The following is a 27023-nucleotide window of genomic DNA, read 5'->3' as shown; positions in this document are numbered from 1 at the left end:
ATCGTCCTTGGTGTGAATGTATATATTTGTATATGTAAATGAATATAATATGAATACAATCATTCAGTACCATGCTAAATATCAGTCAAAGGACCATAGCCACCACTGACAAAAAAATAATAAAAAAAGACCAAAATATTCTGAGATAGTGGTCTCATTTATTTATAATAAATAGGAGTAACTATAGTATTTGTGGCAGAAACTATGGTTAATCTATGGGTTAAATCAATAAGAAAATGAAATAATTTTCTTATGAAATGCAAATTAAGATGTTTTTGATGAAATTTGAGAAATTTCTGTCCCTCCATTGACAGATACGTAACTACCACTCTGATGCTTCAAAAAGTTCATAAAAAGATACTAAAACTATTCCATATGAATTGAGCAGTTTAGTCCAAATTTTCTGAAGAGACTCGATCGCTTTATATGATGAACAGATTGAATTTAGGCTTTTATTCACATATAAACATTGATCAGTGGACATTTACACCAGTTCAACCAATGAACCTCATTGGTTCTCGCACGTCAAGCGAACATGCTTGAGCTTCCATTTACCACAACTGATGTGTGAGTTGATGAATGTTTATATGTGAATAAAAGCCTAAATTCAGTCCGTTCATCATATAAAACGATCGAGTCTCTTCAGAAAATTTGGACTAAACCGCTCAATTCATATGGATTAGTTTTATGAACTTTTGTGTGTAGTGGTAGTTGCGTAGCCGTCAATGAAGGGACAGAAAGCTCTCAGATTTCATAAAAAAATCTTAATTTCTGTTTCGAAGATGAAAGAAGGGCTTATGGGTTGGAACGACATGAGGGTGAGTAACTTAATCAGTTACAAAAAAATTTTTGGGGTGAACTATCCCTTTAAGAAAAAAAAAACATGCTTAAATAAAAACAAAACAGAAGTGATACACTAAAATGATTGTGATTTTAATTGAAAACAATTATTAAAACATTTAATTATATATAATTAAATAATAATGTCTAATAATATAAATGAAAAACAATCGTGTCCAAATTCTAGGAAAATTAATGTTAATGTATACACGTAAAGATGTTAACCGAATTATATTTATATACAAATTATATAATAAAACTATATTTACCAAATCCTTTTTCCATGAATGGCCTCTTGACGTCGCTCACACGTCCACGCGCGTGACGTCACGTCCATTCACAGGCGCTGATTTGTCGGGAATTACTCGACTTCCGGTCGAGGAGAAACACAAGAGACTTCCCTGCGGTAGCGGAGACTGACACACAATAACAAAGCCATGGGAGAAATGTCCGGCTTCGAGAACAGATTTCACTCGTACTCCGACACACAGCTACACGAACTGCTGGAGGACGATGACAAGCTCCGGAAAATCGTCAGGGAGATGGACGAGGTGGGTGACCGCATACATGTCAGCCACGAAACGCTCATTTTATCCTGAAATATGATCATAGTTTCTCCTGACAGTGAGTGTAGGTCAGTGACAGGTGCGCGAACTTTGATTTCACTGCTGCTGTTGTGTTCATTTTATTATTGTCTTGAATGGAGACCTTTCACCTTTGACTGCGTCAATATTGGTTGAATTAAAAGTGTTGTTGACTGAAGGAGGGGCAGGATACGGAGATGGCATGAAAACAGTGTTATAGTTCAGAATAGAGGCAATAGGAACTGCTCATATAAAATAAAGATAAAAATATGATGTACACTGGCATGTACAGTATTTATTGTGTATGAACAGACAGATGCTGTCAAACAAACATGTAAATCTCTTCTGGATTGATTATGTTCAGCCATTTAATCACTATGTATAACAATGCTGATATTACCTTCAAGGGATTATTAATTATTAATGCTTCATGTAACCTTTGATTTTAAAATGATTTATTACATCGTCTTCGGTCCATTCTTAACTAATATATATATATATATATATATAGGCTATATGTATATTAAAAATATGTTCTTGACATTTGTCTTTATTCGACATTTGACATTGGTCTTTATTCCAATATAAAACACTTTATTGTATATTTGCTGTATAAATAATCTTGCTTTGCATTGTTAAATATTTGAAAAGATCCTTGCAACATACACTATCATAAATTGCAAGTTGTCCATGCAGAACGCAAGCAGTGGTTTTCATTTGGTCAGAACGATCCAAAGTTGACGCAGGAATTATGTCTTGTGTTTATTTTAGTTTGTGAATTCCATATTAGGGTATTGTTTCCCATATGTTGCACATTGATTTCACCTAGGAGACCAGAGGTTTGACTGGCTTCTCTTGTTTGTGACTTTGTTGCCGTCACAGATGCAGGAAATGCAACAGAACAAAGAGCTGACGATCGCCAGCAACCGCAGCCTGGCCGAGCAGAACCTGAGCCTTCAGCCTGAACTGGACCATCAGAAGATCCAGCTGACCAAACGCTACTGCTGTTTACAAGATCTGCACGAGTCCTATCAGATCCGCAAGTCCACGCTAGGTGACGTGAACACCGCACTCTTCACACCACTTCACAAACATGTGTTCTGTTTAAAGTGATCAAACAGTAGATTACGTTGAAAATAAAGATTTTGTTAATAGTTATTTGGGTCCGGTTCCTCTAATAAGAACACCTGTGTGAAATTGGGGAGAACCGACTTCATACATGCACTGAAAATCACAGAAACGCTGATTCAAAATGATAAAGAAAAGTGAAGTTAGTGAAAAGTGAAAATCCTGAAGCATTTGACATACGCACGCAATTACATAAGCGTGATTTAAGTATCCAAATACTTCGAAAACTTTCAATAATTCAAATATTCCAGTGTAGACCGGAACATAAAAGTACACACCTTTTATGTATCCAGACTTTTTTTTATCTTCCTCCTTTGGTGTAAAACAATTATTAAGCATCCCGATGAACCTGTTTGGCCACATAATGCTTCCTTTTTATAGAAAGAGGTTTGCTGCTGTCTTGATCTGCACCGGATACTGATCATGTCAGCTCAAATTGACACACAAATGTCTCTGTGGAAGGCTTGTATTTCTTGCTCTGTATTTATCCAGCTTTCTCCATAATTTCAGTATCAGTTTACCTGAGCAAAAGTTTTGAAAGTAATCGTGTTTATCAGGGTCACTAGGATACGGCAGACAGACTAGAGTTTCGGCAATACAAAGAATAATTTCCAAAAGAAACCACACTGATGTAAAGTTATACACACTATGCAAAACACACACCCATATTATGAGGATTTCCTCCATCACAGACTGTATATAGGATGCAGTGACATGACGTTTCTATGCACAACTTGATCTTCTGTTTCAAGTATCAACCTTAATTATCCCTCCATGATTTATTGTTTGATCAGATAACTGTCCGGTTAAAGAATGCAATGTTAATGAGAGACAACTGGATGCCACAGCATTTTCTGTATGTAATCATGATTTTTTTTCTTTTCATATCTGATCTTTTTCAGGAAACAGTTCACTAGACACGTTGTTGGCTCTTTTGCAAACCGAAGGAGCCAAGATCGAGGAAGAAACGGAGGTGAGGACATTTTTCCTCTTTTCAGAAATCCATAACGTCATTTGCTGATTTTTAACTCTTATGAGATGTGTAATGTCGTAAGATTCTCCCACGTGTTTTCTAGAACATGGCCGATTCATTCCTGGATGGGTCGTTGCCTCTGGACAGCTTCGTTGACGACTACCAGAGCAAGAGGACGCTGGCGCATCTGAGGCGCGTGAAAATCGATAAGCTACAGGAGATGGTGCTGAAGGGTGTTCATCTTCCTCAGGGTTCCCGTTATGATCCTTCACAAGCTCAGGAGACCCTTAACTCCAGCGCACCTTTCCAAAGGCTAGCTAACGGTTCTCCAGCTCACGTAAGACCATCAGCCACGTCACACCCTTACAACTCTCAGAGCGTCAGTGCTCCTCTGCCAAACATGGTGCCATCATATTCATGTCCATACCCTCAAGGCCCCGGCGCTGGTCTTCCTCCGCAGGCAGGGTTTATAATGCAATGATGTTCTTCTGCCTGATCCCTTCCGTTAGAATGTGAAACGCCATTTTCTCCCCCTTTTTCTTTAGAAGCACTTTGTTCTTAAACCGCAGTGGGTTTGCGGGTCCACACAGAACTCTGCAGATATCTGCACACTCTCTGCCAGTTGTATGTATTAAATATTTAGGCAGATGTAATTATCTCTAATCTCATTTAACACATTTAAATCCAGTCCACGTAATTTGCTCTTTTCCCCCGATAATCAGCAGATTTTGTGTGGACCGACTTGATGGTTAACAGTATATTAATATCAGTTTAAATGCTATAAGATGCATTCAGACTGTGATTCAGAATCAAAAGTGGGTAATGTAAATGGCTTATTAACAATGGGGGGGGTATTGCATTTCTCATGTAAATATCCCTATTCGACTGAAAATGATAATGAAATGGATTTGACACTCAAAAAAACGGGCAGAAAAAAGATTCTTATGCACATATAAGACAATTTGACTGTGTACTTTCGTGAGGAAACCTTCCTATCGTCACTGTAACGATAACGAGACGATATCTGAATTTCACACTTCTGGGTTAAAAACTGACCAAAGATGCACTCCACCTGGTCCATAAGCGCTCCGTTAACTGGTTTGGTTTTGTTTTTCATTTAAACAATAAATGTTTAAATGCTTACGTGGCATTAACAGACCAGCCTGACTGTATACGGTCTGCTATAGAAAGACTTTCTTGGTGTTAATCAGACTTTAGTAAACAGTTTAATTATCCTAAACTGAATCAAACTATCCTTAAACAGCTACCATATTAAAACAGAGGATTATATTATTAAAATAATCAGAACACCGTTTACACCGTAAAGTGATCTATTTTGGCACTGTATCTGTCTTTGCAGAGAAGTGCAGGTACTTTGATGTTAAAGTTGTCATGCTGGGTTGTGACAGTTCTTGTGCACATTTTCTATGAAGGATGTTATTATGCAAGTCTGTAACGCTTAGAGAGTAAAGTCACTTACGCTGACGTAAGTACAGGTAAAAGAAATCAAAATGTGCCTTGCAACAGAACAAACAAGTGATGTTTAATGAAGAAAGCATTTAATCACGCCGTCGCTGTGCTTTGATGAATCTTCGAAGCCATCTACAACTTTCTGTTTCCGAAGACAATTAATGGTGCAGAACCCTTTTGAACTGTTTTATCTATAGTGTGGTAACCTGTAACACTCCTTATGTAAAGTACTGTACATTGTAGCTGTTTGGATTAGTGGTTATTGGTGACTAGATTTTTTTTATGCTGATTAATAAACAAAATACTAACGAAAGTCAAATGTCAATATTTATTGCTGTGTAAATCACATTTATTCTTCTCCCTCCTCACCTTCTCCGTCGGGACTTCGTAATCTTCACGGGCCTCCGCACACTCGTCCTCCTCCAACGTACCAGTGCACGAAGGCGTACATTAGATCAAGCTTGTGATCCAGACGGGCCCAGGCCTCGGCGATGGCTTGTGGTGTTGCTCAACATACAGACTGCCCTTTGAACTTTGGCCAGATCACCTCCGGGAACCACAGTTGGCGGCTGATAGTTGATACCGACCTGATTATAGTAAGAAGAAAAGCAGTTTAAGAAACACATTTTTCCACACATAACAACATCACGCAAATGTTTACAGTACTGTTTAAAAGTGTGGGGTGTTTTGAGATTTTGAAAATGTTTTTGAAAGAAGTCTCTTCTGCTCACCAAGGCTGCATCTATTTGAACCGCAAAATGCAGTAAAAAGTGTAATATTGTGAAATATTATCTTAATATATTTTAGAATGTAATTGATTCCTGTGATTTTCAGCATCATTACTCCAGTCTTCAGTGTCACATGATCTTTACTGCTGTCTATCATATGTTCATCAGGCAAGTCTACAAGTCTAAATTACAGTACGTGATTTCTCAGACTTTCCACAATCCAACAAACCCAGATTGAATGTTGAAAACCAGCGCTGACCAATGCCAACAGACGGCATCGGGTAACCCACTGATCCAACAAAACCCAATGAAGTGTCTGTTGCGGTTGGCGAGCGTCTGTCGGTGCAGTGTGAATTGACCTTTCGCTAAGCCGCGCCCGAAAACCGCCACAGGCCAATCGGGTCTTAGCAACCGTAACTATAGCGGGAGGTCTGGCAAGCTTTCGAGCGAGGGAAACGTTGATTAAATTATTCTCTAATCAGTTGCATATTATGTCATGGATATATCCCTCGAATGCATTCTGCAGTCCCTTTTGTCTTGCTCTCTCAGATATTTCACCTGTTCGCCAAAAATTACTAATTATCTCCATGGGAATGTCTGACACCGGTGCATACATACTGTAATAGACGTGCCAGGCGTGAAAGCTTGTCAGGCGTAGCAACAGTAACTAAGGAGGGCGGGGCTTAGCGAAGGGTCAATTGCCCTTCAAAGACACGGACTGACCTTGAACCCCGTGGGACACCAGTCCACAAACTGAATGGTCCTCTTGGGGCCGGTTTCACAAAGCTATTTCAGACCGGTCTATAGTGTTAGACAAGTCTATAATGTGCTCATAGACTAGTCTAATGCAAGTTAGACTGTTTCACAAAAATAAAGACTGACTTAATTTAGACCAAAAAAATTAGACACCTTACATTTAAGATGTCTATCTGAAGTCTGACTATCTACTATATCTAAGCCATAGCCAAAGTCTACCTTTGTGAAACCGGCCCTTGGTCTTTATTCTTCCACTGGCGGCATCCTTTGGAACCACGTCTCTACGGTACAGCACAGCAAGCCATGTACTTCCTGTGCCGGGGGTCACACTTCACCATCTGATTGGCCGGCTCAAAGCAAGCGTTAGTGATTTCCATGACAGACAACTGCTCGTGGTATGCCTTCTCTGCGGAGATCACCGGGGCGTACGTGACCAGGGGAAAGTGGATGCGAGGGTACGGCACCAGGTTGGTTTGGAACTCTGTCAGGTCGACTTTGAGAGCTCCGTCGAAGGGCAGGGAGACAGTGATGGATGACACGATCTGGCCGATGAGGCGGTTGAGGTTGGTGTATGTCCAGGTTACGGCAGCAGATATCAAAGGTGACCTCGTTGTCCACCATGAAAGCGCAGTCTGAGTGCTCGAGGGTGGTGTGTGTGGTTAGAATGGAATTGTAGGGCTCCATCATTGCGGTGGAAACCTCAAGAGAAACCACACAGAAAACACTTTGTTGTATTTGTAATGTTTTTCATAATCAACAACAATTTGACTTTTTCTGGGAAAAAAGTGAGTTGTTCTTGAGTGTTTTACAGGTGGTTTCCAGGACATTGCTACGTGGTTGATAAGGTGTTTTATGTGGTTTCATCCATGTCTGCAGCACAACGGAGTTATGGTGAGACACGGCAGGCAAAAACATCGATTTTTCATCCAGTGGTCAGTTCTGAGATTTTGGGCTAGTTTATAGTTTATAACACGCAATTCTGACTTTATTTCACGCAATTCTGACTTTATATCTCGCAATTCTGAGAAATAAAGTCAGAATTGCGAGATGTAAACTCGCAATTGTGAGATAAAAAGTCGCAATTATCATTTAATTTTTTTTATTTTGTGGCGGAAACAAGCTTCCATAATAAGCAGTATAACCAAACAGAGAAAAATTGTCTTACCAGTTTGCGTATGCGGTCAAGTCCCAGGTCTATGATTTCCTTGCCAATGGTGTAATGGCCTCTGGCATAATTGTTGGTGGTGTCCTCCTTCCCAGTTATCAGCTGCTCTGGGTGAAACAGCAGTCTGTATCTTCCAGTTCGAACCTCATCTGAATGAGAAAAAAATTATTTCTTTCTTCTGCTGAAGACAAAAGAAGATATTTGAAAGAATATGGGTAATCAACCAGTTGATGTACACTGACTTCCATAGTATGGAAAAAAATACTATGGAAGTGGGCCCCAACAACTGTTTGGTTACCCATATTCTTCATAAGAAAACAGCGTAGAAATTCATACTACAGGTTCAGTCAAGAAAACTTGAGGGTGAGTAAATGATGACAGAATTTTCATTTTTGGGTGAACTGAACTCACTATTTAAGTCACTCACCATGCAATCAAAATTAACCATTTTTAATTGAATACACATAAAAATTACTAAAAATTCAACTCAAAATTAAATGAAAATCTGCAGCCTCCCCATAAAGGTAATTACTGACAGAATTTTCATTTTTGCGTGAACTAGGCCTAACTCTTTATTTAACTGTAACTTGTCCCTCAAATCTGATTGATTGATTGGTTGATTGGTTGTTGCCCAACAAATCAGGTTCATCACTTTTACAACAATACAATTTGGTAACTTGATATTAGTCCATTTTATTATGATTTACAGTAGTTACACTAACTGTAGTGTGGTATTTTTTTATGTTTTGTTAAAGTCTACAAAGGTAGTGAAGTGTAAATGTCTCCTTACCAACGAGTCAACGACTGACTTCGAGGTCCATGAACACGGCTCTGGGAACATGTTTTCCGGCGCCGGTCTCCCTGAAGAAGGTGTTGAAGGATTGATCTCCGGTGGTCTGGTCGCTGGGCTTGTGTCCGTCCGCCTGAATGCCGTGCTCGAGACAGTACAGCTCCCAGCAAGCGTTACCGATCTGTTACTCGCGGAAAAAATGTATCAAATTAGTCAAAAAGGTTTTTTTTTTTTTTTTTTTTTGCCTACTCGTTTAATTTGATCATTAAGCTTTACATTATTGATTAAAGTGAAGCTTATAAATCTGAAAAGAAGAATAACCGTTGGTCGGCTAACGGCTTAACTTTTTCGAATACTGACAAATTTACTCACCATTTTTAAGGAGTAACGTTATATTAAGTTGGTTTAATGTAAATACGTAAATACTATATAGTAGAAAGAAAATTGATAATTGATAATAATTCTGATTTGGATGCGTAGAAATCTTCTCGTCAGTGCCGATGCCGTTTTGATTTTTATTGATTTTATTATTAATTCGCAGGCCCCGCCCACCTTCTCGGTTATTGGATTAATTCTGAAAATAATTATGATATGGATGTCAATCACGTGTTGGAGGATTATTATTGGTCCACACCTCAAATATTTAAATATAATCTTAATATAACGGGGATTTCCGTTGTGATGAAGCGTTTTAAATCTAAATATTAGCTCAAATGGATTGTGATTTCTTGTTTTTCTATTTTCTCAGCCTTGCTTGGTCATCAATTCTTTGTTTGGTGATCACAGTCCATTTCTCTTGTAATTCCGAAAAGACAATATCCTCCATACACGGGCCCTGTTTTTACCAGTAACTTACGTCCAAATAGACATATGTTTATAAATAACTAGTAGCCTATTAGAACCTTTTACAGTCTATGATTAGAACACATAAAATAAGTGTATTTGATTATCTTTGAGGGAATGAAATAATTATTCAAAGGAGGAACTTGAATCAACTGCTGGCTGTAGTGTTTGATTGCAGAGTAATATCAAAGGATTTGTTTCTATGGATTGTTTCAGAATGACAATGCACCTTGCATTCATTACCTTAGCGACGCGCGCCTCTCGTGATCGGGTATAAATAACAGGTGCACGAGCTCGACGAGAACTCAGTGCACGAGCGCTATTGATGCTGACAACATGAGCGGACGAGTAGGAGACCTCAGTCCCAAACAAACCGAGGCTTTAGCACAGGCAAGTAAATGCACAAAATCTATTTGTTTTAAAAAATGTATTCCTGAATTTCAAGATATTTTCACTTAGTATTCTGAGTGTCAGTCATAGTTTCGTTTAAAACACACCATGTCAGATTTAATAGCCTATACACTACCGTTCAAAAGTTTGGGGCTTGTAAGATTTCTTACTGCACAACTGTTTTCAACATTGATAATAATGATAATCATCATATTAGAATGATTTCTGATGAAGTATCATGTGACACTGAAGACTGGAGTAATGATGCTGAAAATTCAGCTTTGATCACAGGAATAAATTACATTTTAAGGTGCATTATTACAATATTACAACCATTTTTAATTGTAATGATACTTCGCAATATTACTGTTTTCATTGGATCAAATAAACGCAACCTTGGTGAGACTTCTTTCAAAAACATAAAAAATCTTCCTGACCCCAAACCTTTGAACAGTAGTGTTATCGTTAAAATGTTATGCATAATGCAGCATACAAAACTAATCTTCAGAGTTAACCCTGCATGTCAAAGAAATGCTATTATATTTAAATGTCATTTGTCTGGTCAGTTTCGGGAGAAAATAGCAGATGTGTTGGATCAACTGTCCAATCAAACCGACCATTACCTTCTCCGGTGGCTAAGAGGTGAGGACAGATTTTACAAAAAAGATTTAATAACGCAAACAACATAGTTCTCGTAACATATACTTTTCTGGGAGTTTGATTTCAGCTGAGGACAGATTTGTCTTTAATCAAGATTTAATAACGCAAACATATTTTCTCGTAACATATACTTTTGTGGGAGTTTGATTTCAGGTGAACTTTAATATGAATATAGCGGAGACCTGCTTTAGTTTGAACTAAATGATCTCTGACTGCGTGGTCATATCGGATGACCTTATGACCTCATGAACCTGTGTGTTGATTAACAGAAAGCCAGATCAACAATAATCCTCAGGAAACACTTGTGATTATATGGAGGACGATATATGCAAGTACTCTTCCGTGAAAAAAACACAGAGTTATTTCTAAGATTTATGTAGTTTGTCTTTACCGATTGCTTTATCTTAACCAGTTTTATCTAGAAATCAATATTTTCTGTTGAGATAGAACATCCCAAAACCATCTGCTGACTTCTTTTTTTGAGAGGGAGAGGTTCAAGGTTACATTCTTGTGAATGTATGTCAATATTTATCGCTCTTTACCTGTGATTTTTGACCGTTGCAGAATTATTTGCTCTCATTTGCCTACATTATTGTATAATATTCTACAGTCCTCATCTAGGAAAGAGCTAGTCTGGCATGTACTGTATCTCTCTCTCTCTCTCTCTCTCTCTCTCTCTCTCTCTCTCTCTCTCTCTCTCTCTCTCTCTCTCTCTTGCATTTTCTGACAAAGTAAAAACAAAGAATCAAGACTGTAGAATAATGCAGCATACCTAGATTTTAAAGTTTGGTCTTATATCTTGTTTGCAGCTAGAAGCTTCAATGTCCCAAAGGCTGAGGCAATGCTTAGAAAGGTAACATCACAAACACCCGGGTCTGTATTACAGAAACATCTTAACTCATAATCTGTCTGCTTGGATATACAGTATACATCTTTTGTAATATCTTTTATTGACAATTTAATGTACCCCTGCTAAATAAATGTAGGCCTATTAATTTATTTTTAAAAATTCATACTGACCCCAAAGGTTTCAATGATATTCTAAGTAAAATTACCAGTCTGTTCTTTTCAACATTGATAATAATAATAAAAAATGCAGCAAATCAGCATATTAGGATGATTTCTGAAGGATCATGTGACACTGCTGCTAAAAATCAGCTTTGTCCTCACAGGAATAAATAAAACTTGAAAATATATAAAAAAAAGAAAACAGCTACTGTATAATATCACTTAGTAATATTCACAAAATCTTCACGTGTAGAGAAACTTTAGTCTCACTTTAGTTTAGGGTCCAATTCTCACTATTAACTACAACTTTTGCCTCAATAAACTCCTAATTACTGCTTATTAATAGTTAGTAAGGTAGTTGTTAAGTTTAGGTATTGGGTGGGTTAAGGGATGTAGAATATGGTCACGCAGAATAATGCATTAATATGTGCTTTAAAAGTACTAATAAACAGCCAATATCCTAGTAATATGCATGCTAATAAGCAACTAGTTAATCGTGAGAATTGGACCCTAAACTAAAGTGTTACCAGAAATTCATACAGGTTTGGAAAAACTTGAGGGTGAGTAAATGATGACAAAATGTTCATTTAAACACCTGAAAAATAAATTAGAGGAACCAAATTAAACCCCAGAATTATATAAAGTTTTTCTCATTTGGCTTACACAAATCACTTTGTATTCCAGCATCTGGAGTTTCGCAAGCATATGAAAGTAGACACGATCATTGACGACTGGAGGCCGCCTGAGGTATATCAGTACAGTACGACTAAAATATTTACCATAAGTTCAGAATGGAAAATGCCCTGCTAACACACACACATATTGTTCTCTGTCCAGGTCATCGAGCGCTATGTGGCAGGGGGAATGTGTGGCTATGATCGTGAAGGAAGTCCAATCTGGTACGATATCATCGGCCCTCTTGATCCGAAAGGACTCTTACTGTCGGCTAGCAAACAAGACTGCCTTAGGACCAAAGTCAGAGATGCTGAACTTCTACGACAGGAGTGTGAGAAGCAGTCTAAAAAGGTACCATCTGTCAAATAAAGACCAAATGGCAAAATTCTGAAGAATCACAGCTAGATGCCGTCCACAGTGATTCATCCCTCACTATTCTTTTGGCTATGCTGGGATGTTATTATACACAGGAGTCTCGGTTGTGTGAGAAAAGTAAATAAATGCAACAAGACTCCATTGGAATCCCAAGAGCCCAAGAATGATTGCACATAGACACAGTAACCAGAAGCAACATTAACAAAATTCAACTAACGAGACATTTATTTCAAGTAACCTGGTTGCCTTAAAAATTTGAGTTCATCTAAATAAAAAAAATTGAGTTCATCAAAATGTAAAAATTAGTTAATACACCGATGGAGATTGGAAACCCAAAATATTACGTTATCTGAACCACATAAAAATGTTGTGATTAATCATGAAATTGTTTGTTTTTTTACAGTGAGGTCAGAAAAATAAACTTAATAAACGTAGAAAAAATATGATTATTTTTCTGACCTAATTGGAAGATTTTTTTTTCTTGTTTTAAGCATAAACTCGTTTAATTAAAAAAAATATTTAAAAAAATCAGAAAGCAAGAGTCATTATTGGTCATTTTGCTTCTCTGGTAAATCTATCTTGATTTAAGAATGTTTAGATATTCGTACTGAAAAAGAAAACAAAAATCAAAAAAATTTTTGCTGTGCAAAAACTGACATTAATTTCTATTGTCAGATATTTTATTATCTGAACGTTCACATTAATTTGCCGCAGTGTTGATGTTTGTAATTGTTTACTGTTGTTTTTGGGTGATTTTATTCATCAGCTTGACAAGCACATTGATTCAATCACCATCATTTATGACTGTGAAGGGCTTGGCATGAAACACCTCTGGAAGCCAGCTGTTGAGTTGTACGGTGAGGTAGGAACACGATGCTTTCAGTAGAGCTTGGTCATTCTGAAGCCCAATAATAAGACACAAACTTATAACATTTCTATATATAATTGTCGGTTTATCACTGTGCACTGAATTTTTTTTTACTTAATTTTGTTTTATTTGTGAAAAGGTGGGAATTTTTTTACTTTTTTTTTTTTGCCAAGTTTTTGCACAAATATTTTTTAAGTAAATTTCACATATGAAATTAAGTAAACTCTACTTAACTAAGTTAAGTGAAAGCAACAAAGGAAATAAGTCATTTTAACTTTGCTAGTAAAAGGTTGAGTAATATCTATTCCCTTTGCAATACATTTTACTCATAAAATAAAATATTGAATTAAACCACACTTTTAAAGTATATGTTTTATTTAGAAACATCTAAGTAATTAGTACAATAGATATTCTACATATAAGGAGTCACACATTATGTGAACGCAGAGACCTCAATACTTACAATGACGGTAACATTTGATGGATCGTTTTTGTGTTTGAATGTGTCATTTTGAGTGGAAAATGAACTCAAAATGGCACAAAATGGCACATTGCTAATCCTAACAACAAAAGCAATGATGAAACAATGTAAATACAGCTTGAAAAGTGTAAAATCAACCTCATTAATTATTCAATGCCCAGAAAAGTTGATATTTACACTTTCATTTCTACGCGCTTGAATTGAGTACTAATATAGAATTTATAACTAACTTTTTCATGTAAATTACATTGTTTTTTTCTGTAGTATTTACTTCACCACAAAATCATTTTTATCAGTGTGGCTTAGCGGTTAGCGCACATGCTCGGAAACATAAAGTGCGTCCCAATTCGCGTACTTATGCACTATTCTATGCCGTTTTGTAGTATAAATAGTGCAAGTAGTGTGTTCACACTGAAAAAGAAAGAGTACTTTAAATAACTGGATGATGCACTTTATTAACAGAAAAGACAAAGTGTGGTATGTTGCACACTTCATGCACTCAACTGTCGCAGAGTTAAAGGGATAGTTCACCCCAAAACGACAATTCTGTCATAATTTCCTCACCCTCAAGTTGTTCATAAACTTGTATGAGTTTCTTTCTTCTGCTGAACACAAAAGATGATATTTTGAAGAATGTTTGTAACCAGACAGTTGACGGTAGCCATTGACTTCCATATTAGGATATTAAGTCAATGGCTACCGTCAACTGTCTGGTTACAAACATTCTTTAAAATATCTTCTTTTGTGTTCAGCAGAAGAAAGAAACTCACACAGGTTTGGAACAACCTGAGGCTGAGTAAATGATGACAGAATTGTCATTTCTGAGTGAAAGAACCCTTTACGTAGCAGAGGGGGAGGGGCGATCAGACTCTGATGTTGAATGACAAAATAATCTTGTGAAATTCATACACTACATGGTTGAGTACATAGTGCATAAGTACATAGTGTATAGTGCGTCATTTGGGGCTAATGAGCTTTAGTGTGTGTATACTTGAATCCATCTTGTGTTATTTACTGGTCTAATAAAGTGGCAAAATTAATTAATCAGAAATTATTATTTTTAATCATTTGTTACACATGCCTCACTATGGAAGCTTGTTTCCGCCACAGAATAAAACATTTTAAAAGATAATTGCGACTTTTTATCTCACAATTGCGAGTTTACATCTCGCAATTCTGACTTTATTTCTCAGAATTGCGAGATATAAAGTCAGAATTGCGAGATATAAAGTCAGAATTGCGTGAAATAAAGTCGCAATTGCGTCTTATAAAGTCAGAATTCTGACTTTTTTTCTCGCAATTCTGACTTTATATCACGCAATTCTGACTTTATAACACATAATTGCGAGCTTATATCTCGCAATTCTGACATCTTTTCTCAGAATTGTGAGATATAAAGTCCAATTCTAAGGGAAAAAAAGACAGACTTTTTTTTTAATTTCTAAAAAAAATTTTTTTACCTCAGAATAGTTTATATCTCACAATTCTGACTTTATAACCTGCAATTGCGACTTTATATCACGTAATATAGTTCTGAGATAAAAAAGTCAGAATTGTGAGATTAAAAAGTCACAATTACCTTTTTTATTTTTCACTCTGTGGCTCATTTCACTCATCTTCCCTTAAGATCCATCTTAACATGTTAATAATCTGTTTCCACACTTGTTGTCAAGCTGAAACGGTAATATTGTGATACCGGTATATTATTTTTGCCTTTTCTGATTGCAGATTCTGACTATGCATGAAGAGAATTATCCTGAGAGCCTAAAAAAGGTGCTTTTAATCAAAGGTGAGTCATTGCTGCACCAGTAAAATCACATCACTGATGCCGTTAAACAGTTTTGAAATATTTTAATGCTTTAATTCTCCTTTCTACAGCCCCCAAACTCTTCCCTATTGCATACAACTTGGTCAAACACTTCTTGCGTGAGGAAACAAGGCAGAAGATTGCTGTGCTGGGTTGTAAGCTGTCTAACTATAGTACTGTTTGTTAAGGCAAACATCATGATTGTGATTAACTGCGGTGTGTTACTCATCCTGACACCTCACGAATGGGAATTTCTCTTTTGATCTCTATCTTCCAGCCAACTGGAAAGAGGTGTTGAGGGACTATGTAGATGCAGATCAGTTACCTGTGGTTTATGGAGGCTCCATGACTGATCCTGATGGAGACCCTCTCTGTAAGACCATGGTGAGATTTACTAGCCAACAGGAGATTCACATACACTACCGGTTTGATAGAAATTAATACTTTTATTCAGCGTCAGGGATGCATTCAATTGCCCAAAAGTGACAGTAAATATTGTTACGAAATATTTCTATTTCAAACAAATGCTGGTCTTTTTTCAACACTGATAATCATAAGAATATTTTCTTGAGCAAATTAGCATATTATAATGATTTCTAATAGGGATCATGTGACACTGACCAGTGGAATAATGATACTGAAAATTCAGCTTTGCATCACAGGAATAAATTAAGTTTTAAAATATATTCAGATAGCAAACAGTTATTTAAAATCGTGAATAATATTTCACAATATTACTGTTTTTACTATATTTTTGATCAAATAAATGCAGCCTTGGTGAGCATATGAAACATTAAAAATCTTACTGACCTCAAACTTTTGAATGGTACTGTACACCAATATTTAGTTGTCTTTACCCATTTGACTCTTCCTCCCAGTTACACTATGGTGGTGTAGTGCCAAAGTCCTACTATGTACGAGACTCTGTCAAAGTGCAGTATGACCAGTGCGTCACCATTAGCCGTGGCTCTTCATACCAGCTAGATTATGAGGTGCTCTTTCCAAACTGCTTGCTACGGTAAGTACCATTTTTCAGTGCTAATAGTTATGCATATCTGTTTTGCACAATATACTCTTAGGGCTGGTTCACACAGAACGCGTTTTTGCTATGAAAAAATTTTAATTTTGTTTTTCAAATTTGCTTTATGTAAACGCACTTTGGGTGTGAGCACAAAATCTGCGTGAATGAGTAAAATTATACACAATACACACAATCCCATGCCGAAATTCAAGCCCTGTAACACCAACAATATTCATCCGGAGCAAATGAATCGATTGAGTGAGGAGAGGCGGGTTTGTGTGTCTCTCGCTGTCGGAGAGATAAGAGAGAGAAAAGGCGCAGATGGTAATGAGTATGGGAAGCGTTATAGATATTTCAGTATCGATATCTATCGAAAAATCTATATTTTTGGCAACACTTAATTTATTTATTTTTTTAAAGTCTACAATTGAAAAATTTATATATTATATATAAAATTCAACCTGCCAAAGTGGCTATTAGGAGTGACTGCGTTACACGCCACTGCTGAAATACACCCTCGGGTTGGCGGGTGTTAATGTCAAGCCCTGGTCATATTCATCCGCACAGTCACTCAGGCGAAGCACAACCAAACCAATGTTCTTCTGCAAAATGCATGCAGTTTTGTTTTTTAACCACTAGAGGGCCACAAGTTACATAGTGTACCTTTAACATCCATGGAACCTTTGCATTCCACAAAGGGTCCGTTATAGTGGAAAAAGGTTCTTTAGATTTTGGTTCTTTTAAGAACTGTTCACTGAAAGGTTCTATAGGGAAACCTAAAATGGTTCTTCTATGGCATCGCTGTGAAAACCCCCTTTGTAATTTGTTTTAAGAGTGATAGCATGCGATATACTCCATATAGAGGATGCTACTATTCCATTCTGACCATAACCAGTAGTCATCATTGTTTTTTCTCAATCTAGATGGCAGTTTGCAAGCGAAGGGTCTGATATCGGTTTTGGAATTTACCTGAAGACAAAAGGGAATGAGACAAATAAAGTGGAAGCCATGCTGGAAATACTGCCTACCGAACGTTACAATGCCCATCTAGTCCCAGAGGATGGATCCTACACCTGTGAAGAACCAGGCATCTGTATGTGTGTTTTGAATTTAACATTTTAGTTCTTGGTGATATTCCGAGCAATTGAAGAAGAATAAAAGCATGAATTTGCCAACAAGTTGTGCTGTATGCTTAAAACAATCCTTTTCTCTCTATAGATGTGGTTCGATTTGACAACACTTACAGTGTGATCCATTCAAAGAAGGTCAGCTTCACCGTGGATGTGCTTCTACCCGAGGGACACACAGGAAAACAGGCATAAAGCCTGACTGGAATCAGACATATATCCAGCATTAAATAAGATTACGTCACTACTAGGCTACACTGTGTGGATGTCATTTACCACAGGAAATTAGAAGTACTACATTAGGGTTTTTAATTTCACAGTTTTTTGATAATTTTATAACATGAGTATTATTATAGATAATTATGAAAAGCGATTGCACACAGACAGTTCCTGAAAAGATGTTGTATGACCTGTTTCCGATATTTGAATTACAATTGTGTATGACAAATGGAAGCAGATATAGACTGATGGGGACTATTCGGTCAGTATAGAGAACTTCCTTTCTTAATGTGAAATAAATATAATTATGGCCTAATGAGATTATCTCTCAATGAATATGTCACTGACTGAATTGCATCGAATCACAGCAATTAGCATAAAATTGAACTCATGTCAACATTAAATACTACTATAGGAAGATTGTAATAATCCTTGTTAAACGTAGTAATAGCAACCTCTTGTATAATCTAGGCTATATTTTAAATGTGCACATGATTATGCACTAAAATGAGAATAAAACACACGATGTTGATGAGTCTTATGTTTATTTGTAACACTAGAGGACGCACTTGTATCACATTCTACACACATTCATCTGGATGAGATGTAGTGACGTCAATACACACACGCATCCACAAACAACAAAGCCACGTACAGTACGGCAGACCATTGTCGTTGATAAATTTATTTTTTTATTACTGTAATACAAGAACAATATATTATTTAAATGATAGTATTTATATATATAATTATGTTATTTATTCTAGCTACTTCCTTACTGATAAGCGTTACAGTAACGGACATTGAGGGAAAATGTGCTTATTTGTCATCTAAATACTGCAAAAATTATATATTTGATACCAATTGATTTTGTGATTAAATTCATCACTGTGTGTGGTGAAGAGGACACTAGGCTCGTGCTACTAGCCTACATAACACAACACTGTGGCATATATATATAGGCCTATATATGAAGACCTCCGATGCAAAAGCCTCTAAAAGCCACCTCTGTCAAAAATTAGATATTAATATTGAGTGAATTCTCTCCACACATAGTATATACGCTCATCAAATACTTGCACTTCAAACTCACTAAATCCCAGCCTCATCCCATTCAGAAATGCCGGTACTTGGGTAGAAACCTATAGGCTACATAGGAGCCTGATAAAAATGTTAATATTAAACAAAAACTTTAGACGGACTTTTATACGGGCTTTTGCATCTAAAGTCTTCATATATATTTTAATTTATTTATTTATTTATTTATATAGTTTATCATTTTTAATTGGAAACCTGTTAGATTCTTACATTTATTTATACTTAATACTACAATTTATTTGATAAAAAAAAACATTACCATGACGTTTATTAGTCCAAAAGTGATTTTTAATTAAGAACGGGAGCGCATATAATATTTTTACCATTTCATTCAACGTTCCACATAAGTTTTCCACTGTATTGAAAGTGGGCGTTGCGCAATTGTGCACTATGCAAATGAGGGGGTGGGGTCCGCGTGTGGGAGCGATGACGTGACGTAAGGTCCAGCCTTGCGGAGAGAGCGCAACAAACATGGCGACAGAGCGGAGCGGGCAGGGGTGTCTTCTAACTTTCATCGTGTTCCTCTGGAGCTCTGTCGGCGGGCGAACGGAGACCTCGAGCCAGAGTTCCCGGAGTCAGATCCTGGGCATGCGGCTGGAGAGGAGTGATAAAGCGGCCAGCACGACGGAGGACGGGCTCATCCAGGTAACGGAGGAGAGCAGCGTCGTGCTCCGGTTTTATGGTGTCCACCTGACCCCGGGCGCAGCATCCCACATCAGGTTTACGGAGTATGTGGATACAGGGGGTAGTGACGCGTTGAACAGGACTTGTGAGGATTTCACCAAAGACATGAGCATCGGCAGCTACATGAACGTGAGCAGCAGGGGTACATCAGGTCTGGTGAGTGTGTATGTAAAGCCAATGCGTAAAAGTGAACGAGAGAAGACCTACAGCCTATGTGTCAGACAGGATTTGGGAGATAAATGGGTCCATTTGCCTGATAATGATGGTAGATTGGTAGTCTTAGAGGAGAAAGGATCTCTGCTACCTCTTTGGTTCCAAATCATCCTGGTGTCAAGCTTGCTTGCGTTGTCCGGCATGTTCAGTGGACTCAACCTGGGGCTCATGGCGTTAGATCCAATGGAGCTTCGCATTGTGCAAAGTTGTGGCACTAACAAGGAGAAGAAGTATGCACGCAAAATCGAACCCATTCGAAGCAAGGGCAACTATCTGCTTTGCTCTTTATTGTTGGGTAATGTGCTGGTCAACACAACTTTGACGATCCTACTAGATGATTTGATCGGGTCAGGGTTGGGAGCCGTGGCGGCATCCACGGTTGGCATTGTCATATTTGGTGAAATCGTGCCACAAGCGCTCTGCTCGCGCCACGGTTTGGCGGTAGGCGCCAACACCATCGTGCTGACCAAATTCTTCATGCTACTGACCTTCCCGTTGTCATTCCCCATCAGTAAGCTTTTGGATGTCATCCTCGGGCAGGAAATCGGCACCGTCTACAACCGAGAGAAGTTGGTGGGGATGCTGAAGGTCACGGAGCCCTACAACGACCTGGTCAGAGAAGAGCTGAACATCATACAAGGTGCTCTCGAGCTCAGAACCAAGACGGTGGAGGATGTGATGACGCCGCTGGGCAACTGCTTCATGATTCACATTGACGCCGTGCTCGACTTCAGCACCATGTCTGAAATCATGGAAAGTGGCTACACGCGGATACCCGTGTACGACAGTGAGCGCTCCAACATCGTGGACATCCTGTACGTCAAGGACCTGGCCTTCGTTGACCCGGATGATTGCACTACGCTTAAAACGGTCACCAAGTTCTACAACCGCCCGGTGCATTTTGTCTTCCACGACACTAAGTTGGACGCCATGTTGGAGGAGTTTAAAAAAGGTTAGTGATTTATGTGTTCTCCTAAGTCTTGAAAGTTTGCGCAGAATGTGCTGTGCTCACAGGAGGAAGCAAAGGGTTTATCTCCATGCACAGTTGTTTTCACCCTCCTATTGATTATGATGTGTCCCCCTGAGAGCCAAATCAATAACCATATGCTCCCTGTGTCAGCCTCCGATCAATACGAAGCTCTTCAGGAAATGGCGGAGGAATCCGATGCTGCCAAAAGCACCTGTCACTCATTAAAAATACACATCATCATCATCATCCGGTCCACCAGAGTTTGCAGACTCACTCTTAATGTTTTGCCACATTTACCTTCAGATTCAGGGCTTTAATATTCAGATTATTCTTTACTTTGGTACTGGTAACACTTATTTGTTGACATAGTTACATTACATTAGTTAAACTAACAAAGAACTGCAATTCTAATATTTGCAATGATTCATTTTACTTTATTGGCTTTAATCATGGCAATGATGCTGGGATTGTTTTAAACAAGCTGTTGAAGCAAATTTCAAAGTGCATGTGTGTAAAACACGAATTTGCCTCATAATAGTTTAAACATGAGTTTTGTGGGCGGTGTTTTGGAATGATTGGCAGTTCCAAGCCCCTCCCATGTGCCACAAAACCCATGTGACACGCACTGTTTTGTCCAAAGCGTCTGCTTCGCACATTGCTTTTGCTGCATTTGATGACAATTTTGTAGAAATTCTCTGCACTTTATTCAAACGTGTTTTTGCTGTTGGTTTAAAATGAGCTCCACTGGGCTATGAATGTATGTAAATAAGCTTATGAGTATGCAAATAAGTAAATGTGGGTGATTTGCTAAATGCCGATCCCTCAGGAGCATTGCTTGTCTAAAGCTTTCCGTATTATAATGTTAGGCTTGATCATGTACTTTAAAGGAAAGCAGATTTCAAGAAAAAAAAATCTGCATATTTTCTTTCATTTCCTCTATTTAGGTTAACTTTTTACTGATGTGTGATATGAGCCATTATTTTAAAAATAAAGTGTTGCGGACTTTAGATCGGTCTTTTGAACAAAATCCTAAGTTTTAAGCGCTTAAGTGCTTAGTTTGTGGTTGAGTTTGAATTGGCTGAAATTGAAAATATATAATGTTTTGATGCCTGATTATACTTGTATTTTAATTACAGCTCTAATTTAGTTTGGAAAAAAAAAACAGGCATTAACATATAACATAAAAATAATAATTGGTTGTCAGTATTGGCCAGAATTTCTATATTGTTGCATCCATGTATTTTTCCACCCAGTATTACACATATTTCATGTTTTAACAGTTTATGTCCAGTAATGTTGATTTTGCAGTGTTTTGCATATTTCCCTCTTAACTTTTAATGCTGTCAAAGTGTCTTCTGGTCCTGTCTTGCTCCATCCTTCCCTTTTCGCTTTCTGTTTGTAATCCCCAGACATCTCCGTCATCTCCCCCTCTTAAGCTCTTTAAGCTCTAAGTTTAGTAGGAATTCTGATCTGACTCTCTTTTGGAACATGGAGCGCAAATGGTCCAGCATTGCTTAAATGGTTATGATTGATCCGGCCCCTCCAGATAAAATATGATGAATAATTCATAGGGTTTTCAGATTCTGTAGTGAGAATACGGCTCATTAATATGCATGTCCATGCAGTGCTTCGATATATGAATATGGTTTGAATTATTCTACACTCACTCAGTGGGTTTCCTGGCCTGGTGTGAACTAAAGCTATGTTAAAGGGGTAGTTCATCATTTACTCATCCTCAAGTTGTTCCAAACTTGTATGAATTTCTTCATTCTGTTGAACTCAAAAAGAAAATATTTTAAAGAATGTTGGTAACCAGACAGTTGATGGTAGCCATTGACTTCCATATTAGGAAAAAAAATGTCTATGGAAGTCAATGGTTTGTTTTGGTAGGGTGAGTAAATGATGACACACTTTTTTTAGTTTTAAGGGTTAAACAGCCATTCTGATTGGAATTAGAATACTTAGTGCATTTAATTTTAGTTTTTCTAGTTATTTTTGGCTTTGGTATTTTTGTCCACAGGTAAATCCCACCTGGCCATCGTCCAGAAGGTGAATAATGAGGGCGAAGGAGATCCGTTCTACGAGGTTCTGGGGCTGGTCACGCTGGAGGACGTTATTGAGGAGATCATCAAATCTGAGATCCTGGACGAGTCTGATCTCTACAGTATGTTCAAGATAGTGATTTGTTTTCTCAGTTTTCATGGAAATATCATGGAGTTTTAAAACCCTCTGATGCTTTTCGGTCACTTTTTTATTTTTTTATATTTTTATTTAGCTTTTCGTAAACAGGGAAACATTAATAACAATCACAATATGTTCTACAATAAGTGTCAGAAACAAACCCCCCCCCCGCCCTCATTCGTAGATGTTATAAGTACAAGTCCTACACATTGTACTCCCTTTTCGGTCACTTTTGACTGAAAATGTGACTTCATAAGAATGGTAGGACACTTGGCACTTGCAATGTGAACAAAAAATAGTCCTAAAAATAGTCACACTTACTCCTAGCAGATAAAAATGACCAACATAGAAATGAATAGGAAATAAAAAAAACATTTAAAATGACAAAAATCTACAAATCAGTCACGATACAGAAAAAAAGCACACAGCAATGAAGGGGTTACTTTAAAAATAATTATGGGTTAATTCATTGTATTGTATTGTACAAAATGTGGAAACAAATGGATCATGATTATTGCATAAATAACTATTACTTAGTACCATAAAAGTCCCTCAAATACAAAATATTAAATAAAAAATATTATTGAACAAAAATAGATTACATAGATTTTACTGAAAAAGAAAGTTCGGCCACTTTTGACCGGGAGGAGTGTGAGTGTGATAACTAAATGAGGAGCAACAGAGGGTTAAATCTAATCCAGTCTAATCTAATGGTCTAATAATTGATTTATTAATTGGTTCAATTATTGATTTATAGATCTGGGCTGCATTTCCCAAAAGCATCGTAAGCCTAAGTAGATCATAGAGACTATTAGTGCCAATGGCTTCTATGATCAACTTAGGCTTAAGATGCTTTTGGGAAACAAGATGAGTGATTGGTTGAGTGATTAATTAAAATGATTTATTTTTTTGTCTGCTAGCTGACAATCGTAACAAAAAGAAAGTGGATCCCAACAAGAACAAGAGGGACTTTTCTGCTTTCAAACATGAGAGCGAATCTAAAGTCAAGATATCCCCGCAACTAATGCTAGCAGCGCATCGTTTCCTCGCTACTGGTGAGCTGTTGCGTTTATAAGACACTGATTATCTTCTCACTCTTTGAGCTATTTGCTTTTTGCAAATAACTGGCAATTTTTGCTTACCCATCTTTCCATAGAGGTGAGCATTTTCAGTCCACTCCAGATCAAAGACAAGGTGTTACTGCGAATCCTCAGGCATCCGGATGTCATTCAGGAGATCAAGTTCAACGAGAGCGACAAGCGCTCGCTACTGCACCATTTATATCAACGTGGAAAACCTGTCGACTTCTTCATCCTCATCCTTCAGGTAAGTGAAACTGATCGGTAGGCAATGACAATTCAGCAGAAAGCTCTGTAGACTCTGTAGACTTCAAAACAGAAAGTGTGCTACTTCCTTCAATTATCAGTGTCCTATGGAAGCTTGTTTCCGCCACAAAATAAAACATTTTAAAAGATAATTGCAACTTTTTATCTCACAATTGCGAGTTTACATCTCGCAATTCTGACTTTATTTCTCAGAATTGCGAGATATAAAGGCAGAATTGCGTGAAATAAAGTCGCAATTGCATGTTATAAAGTCAAAATTCTGCAATTGCAACTTTATATCACGCAATTCTGACTTTATAACACATAATTGCGAGTTTATATCTTGCAATTCTGACATCTTTTCTCAGAATTGTGAGATATAAAGTCCAATTCTAAGTCCAAAAGACGGATTTTTTTTTTTTTACCTCAGAATAGTTTATATCTCACAATTCTGACTTTATAACACGCAATTGCAACTTGATGATATGCAATTCTGACTTAATATCTCCCAATTGCGACTTTATTTCTCAGAATTGCGACTTTCTATCTCGCAATTGCAACTTATTTCACAATTCTGACTTAATATCTCGCAATTCTGAGAAAAAAAGTCACAATTCTGACTTGATATATCGCAATTGTGAGAAAAAAAGTCATAGTTGTGAGAGAAAAAGTTTGATTTATTATTTATTTATTATTCAGTGGCGGAAACAAGCTTCCATAGTCTCCTGTTAGTGGGGCTTGCTAAGGCGAATATCATTATTGCTATTGCTTAAAGGCCAACTGAATTGCCTTGAAACGTGCAACGCTATTCATTTCTACTCAAGACAAACACTCTCACATAGATTATAAAACCTAGCGTTTTATTGCATTAGAGTTTGTTTTGAGAGATTTTGGTTTGTTGGATGGTCTGAGAGAAGGAGAAAAGGTCAGAGAAGTTGCCCGTTCCCCATGGCTGGTACCATGTGATTCACCCCATGATTGCATCCCATGTAATTCCTCACCATTTGACCTTGTGGAGTCCCCATGACATTGCTCCAGGGACGTCAGCTGTACAACCATCCACAAATATCTCTCTCTGCCTGTCAGAATTCTTAGTGCTTACAGGATTAGATGTATCCCAAAATAGACTGGATTTTTCTGAGGAAAATATGAGGGATGCTTGCCTGTGCAAAACTTACTGCCATGATGCTGGGATGTTGTGACCAGGGCATTGCTATGTGGTTGCTAGGGTGTTTTAGGTGGTTGCTAAGGCATATTGAACAAGTCTAGCTACCTAGAGCAGGCTAACTTCTAGATGTTTTTAAAGGCATTGCTACGTGGTTGCTAAGGTGTTGCTATGCAGTTGCTGAGAACTAGCCCTGGCAACAACCCAGAAGGCTCTAGTAACCACACTGCAATGCACTGGCAACAAACCAGAACCCCCTAGCAATCACATAGCAACCCCCTAAAACTGCTCTAGGTGGTTTTCCATTGCATTGCTATGTGTTGCTTTTTAGATGGTTGCCAGGGTATTGCTATGTAGTTGCTAAGGTATTTTAGGTGGTTTCCATGGTGTTTGTTATGCAGTTGCTAAGGTGTATTTGGTGGATGTTTGCTAAGGTGTTGTAGGTGGTTTCCAGGGGATTGCTATGCTGTTACTAGGGTGCTCTGGGTGGTTGCTAGGTGGTTTTTACTTTCCATGTTAAAAGAGTGCACTCTACTGTAGAGCTGCACGATTCTGGATAAATTGAGAATCACGATTTTTTTGGTTTAAAATTGAGATCACGGTTCTCCCACAATTCTGAAAAGACGGCTAAACTAAATAAAAAATATTTAAACTATAAAACTTTAAAAAAAAAAAAACGGTTTGAGTGAATGATTCAATGACTCAATGACTTAATGACTTAACTTGTTTTAGTACTAGATGAATCAGTGTTTTGAACGAGTCTCTTAAATGGATGGTTTGGAGTAAAATCAACCTAGGGTCCTTTGCACCATGACCTCGAGCCAAACACCCCCCAGAAGCCTTTTTTCCCTTGGTCGAACATTATTAAAGTTAGAGCTTATTTAGAGCTATCAGCCGGATGGCTTAGTGCAGGTGCTATTGGCTCCAAATTTGTATCTGGTAAACTACCCCACTAATAATGGCCAGAATGGTACCAAACTTCTACAGTAGTACAAATAGGTTCTGTACTCATAAAACGAGGCATTGGAAAGTTTGTAAGTACATCAGGAGTTTATTTAAATAACACTTGCCTGATGGCTCATGCTACTGCTAACCCGCGGCGGACACTACGTCACTTCAGTGAGTTGAGAAAAGCACGTAAAAGTCCTGGCAGAAAGCGATGCATAAGGATGTAGTGTAACGACAACTTTTTTTTTTTTTCGAAGTGTTGACAACTTAGTGTTAACTAATAATTGTTATAAACTGGTACTACCAACAAAATATTAGTGCATTCCTGGAACTGGGCGATGTTACACTACATCCTTATGCATCGCTTTCTGCCAGGACTTTTACGTGCTTTTCTCAACTCACGGAAGTGACCTCAACGTCCGGGCTAGCCGGTAGCATGAGCCATCAGACAAGTGTTATTTAAATAAACTCCTGATGTACTTACAAACTTTCCAATGCCTCGTTTTATGAGTACAGAACCTATTTGTACTA

At 37.7% G+C, this 27023-nt stretch overlaps 4 protein-coding genes across 7 annotated transcripts in view; 3 read left to right on the top strand and 1 right to left on the bottom strand.

Moving 5' to 3' along the window:
• The first annotated feature begins 1197 nt into the window (after window positions 1-1197).
• On the top strand, window positions 1198-5349 carry vps37bb (VPS37B subunit of ESCRT-I b). The gene is made up of 4 exons (XM_084401367.1): window positions 1198-1391; window positions 2307-2478; window positions 3455-3525; window positions 3629-5349. The coding sequence occupies exons 1-4, from the start codon at window positions 1278-1280 to the stop codon at window positions 4004-4006; spliced, it is 735 nt and encodes a 244-aa protein (XP_084257493.1). The 5' UTR covers window positions 1198-1277; the 3' UTR covers window positions 4007-5349.
• A 34-nt stretch (window positions 5350-5383) lies between these two features.
• On the bottom strand, window positions 5384-8809 carry tuba7l (tubulin, alpha 7 like; the record flags this gene model as incomplete). Its single annotated transcript, XM_084399973.1, is given in 10 exon segments — window positions 5384-5491; window positions 5493-5582; window positions 6447-6509; window positions 6730-6772; window positions 6774-7052; window positions 7054-7189; window positions 7192-7252; window positions 7624-7793; window positions 8447-8615; window positions 8795-8809. Coding segments are annotated over 10 exon segments (1128 nt in total). The 3' UTR covers window positions 5384-5389.
• A 749-nt stretch (window positions 8810-9558) lies between these two features.
• sec14l7 (SEC14-like lipid binding 7) lies at window positions 9559-18052 on the top strand. Its single transcript, XM_084401142.1, has 12 exons — window positions 9559-9667; window positions 10234-10309; window positions 11137-11180; window positions 12020-12082; window positions 12173-12361; window positions 13152-13247; window positions 15463-15523; window positions 15613-15696; window positions 15819-15925; window positions 16420-16559; window positions 17486-17655; window positions 17781-18052. The coding sequence occupies exons 1-12, from the start codon at window positions 9614-9616 to the stop codon at window positions 17882-17884; spliced, it is 1188 nt and encodes a 395-aa protein (XP_084257268.1). The 5' UTR covers window positions 9559-9613; the 3' UTR covers window positions 17885-18052.
• A 1375-nt stretch (window positions 18053-19427) lies between these two features.
• Window positions 19428-27023, top strand: part of LOC311284653 (metal transporter CNNM4) — a 23738-nt gene continuing 16142 nt past the window's right edge. For 2 of the 4 annotated variants that reach the window (XM_084399819.1, XM_084399818.1), the window contains exons 1-4: window positions 19469-20855; window positions 22894-23037; window positions 23975-24109; window positions 24211-24380. In XM_084399819.1, the coding sequence (XP_084255945.1) occupies window positions 19478-20855; window positions 22894-23037; window positions 23975-24109; window positions 24211-24380 (1827 nt within the window). In that variant the 5' untranslated portion in view covers window positions 19469-19477. Of the gene's footprint in view, window positions 20856-22893; window positions 23038-23974; window positions 24110-24210; window positions 24381-27023 lie in introns of all 4 variants that reach the window. The other 2 variants (XM_084399821.1, XM_084399820.1) reach the window with 2 other exon arrangements.

This window comes from Rutilus rutilus (genome assembly GCF_951802725.1).
Source record: "Rutilus rutilus genome assembly, chromosome: 25".
NCBI classification, from domain to species: domain Eukaryota; kingdom Metazoa; phylum Chordata; class Actinopteri; order Cypriniformes; family Leuciscidae; genus Rutilus; species Rutilus rutilus.
This window is presented reverse-complemented; position numbering and strand designations above follow the sequence as displayed.

Excerpts from the sequence above, each read along its gene's own strand:
- vps37bb (XM_084401367.1), top strand. The coding sequence starts at position 1,278 with ATGGGAGAAATGTCCGGCTTCGAGAACAGATTTCACTCGTACTCCGAC. Across the intron at positions 1,392-2,306 it reads TCGTCAGGGAGATGGACGAG|ATGCAGGAAATGCAACAGAA; the intron begins GTGGGTGACCGC and ends TTGCCGTCACAG. Across the intron at positions 2,479-3,454 it reads GATCCGCAAGTCCACGCTAG|GAAACAGTTCACTAGACACG; the intron begins GTGACGTGAACA and ends GATCTTTTTCAG.
- sec14l7 (XM_084401142.1), top strand. The coding sequence starts at position 9,614 with ATGAGCGGACGAGTAGGAGACCTCAGTCCCAAACAAACCGAGGCTTTA. Across the intron at positions 10,310-11,136 it reads CCTTCTCCGGTGGCTAAGAG|CTAGAAGCTTCAATGTCCCA; the intron begins GTGAGGACAGAT and ends TCTTGTTTGCAG. Across the intron at positions 12,083-12,172 it reads ACGACTGGAGGCCGCCTGAG|GTCATCGAGCGCTATGTGGC; the intron begins GTATATCAGTAC and ends TTCTCTGTCCAG.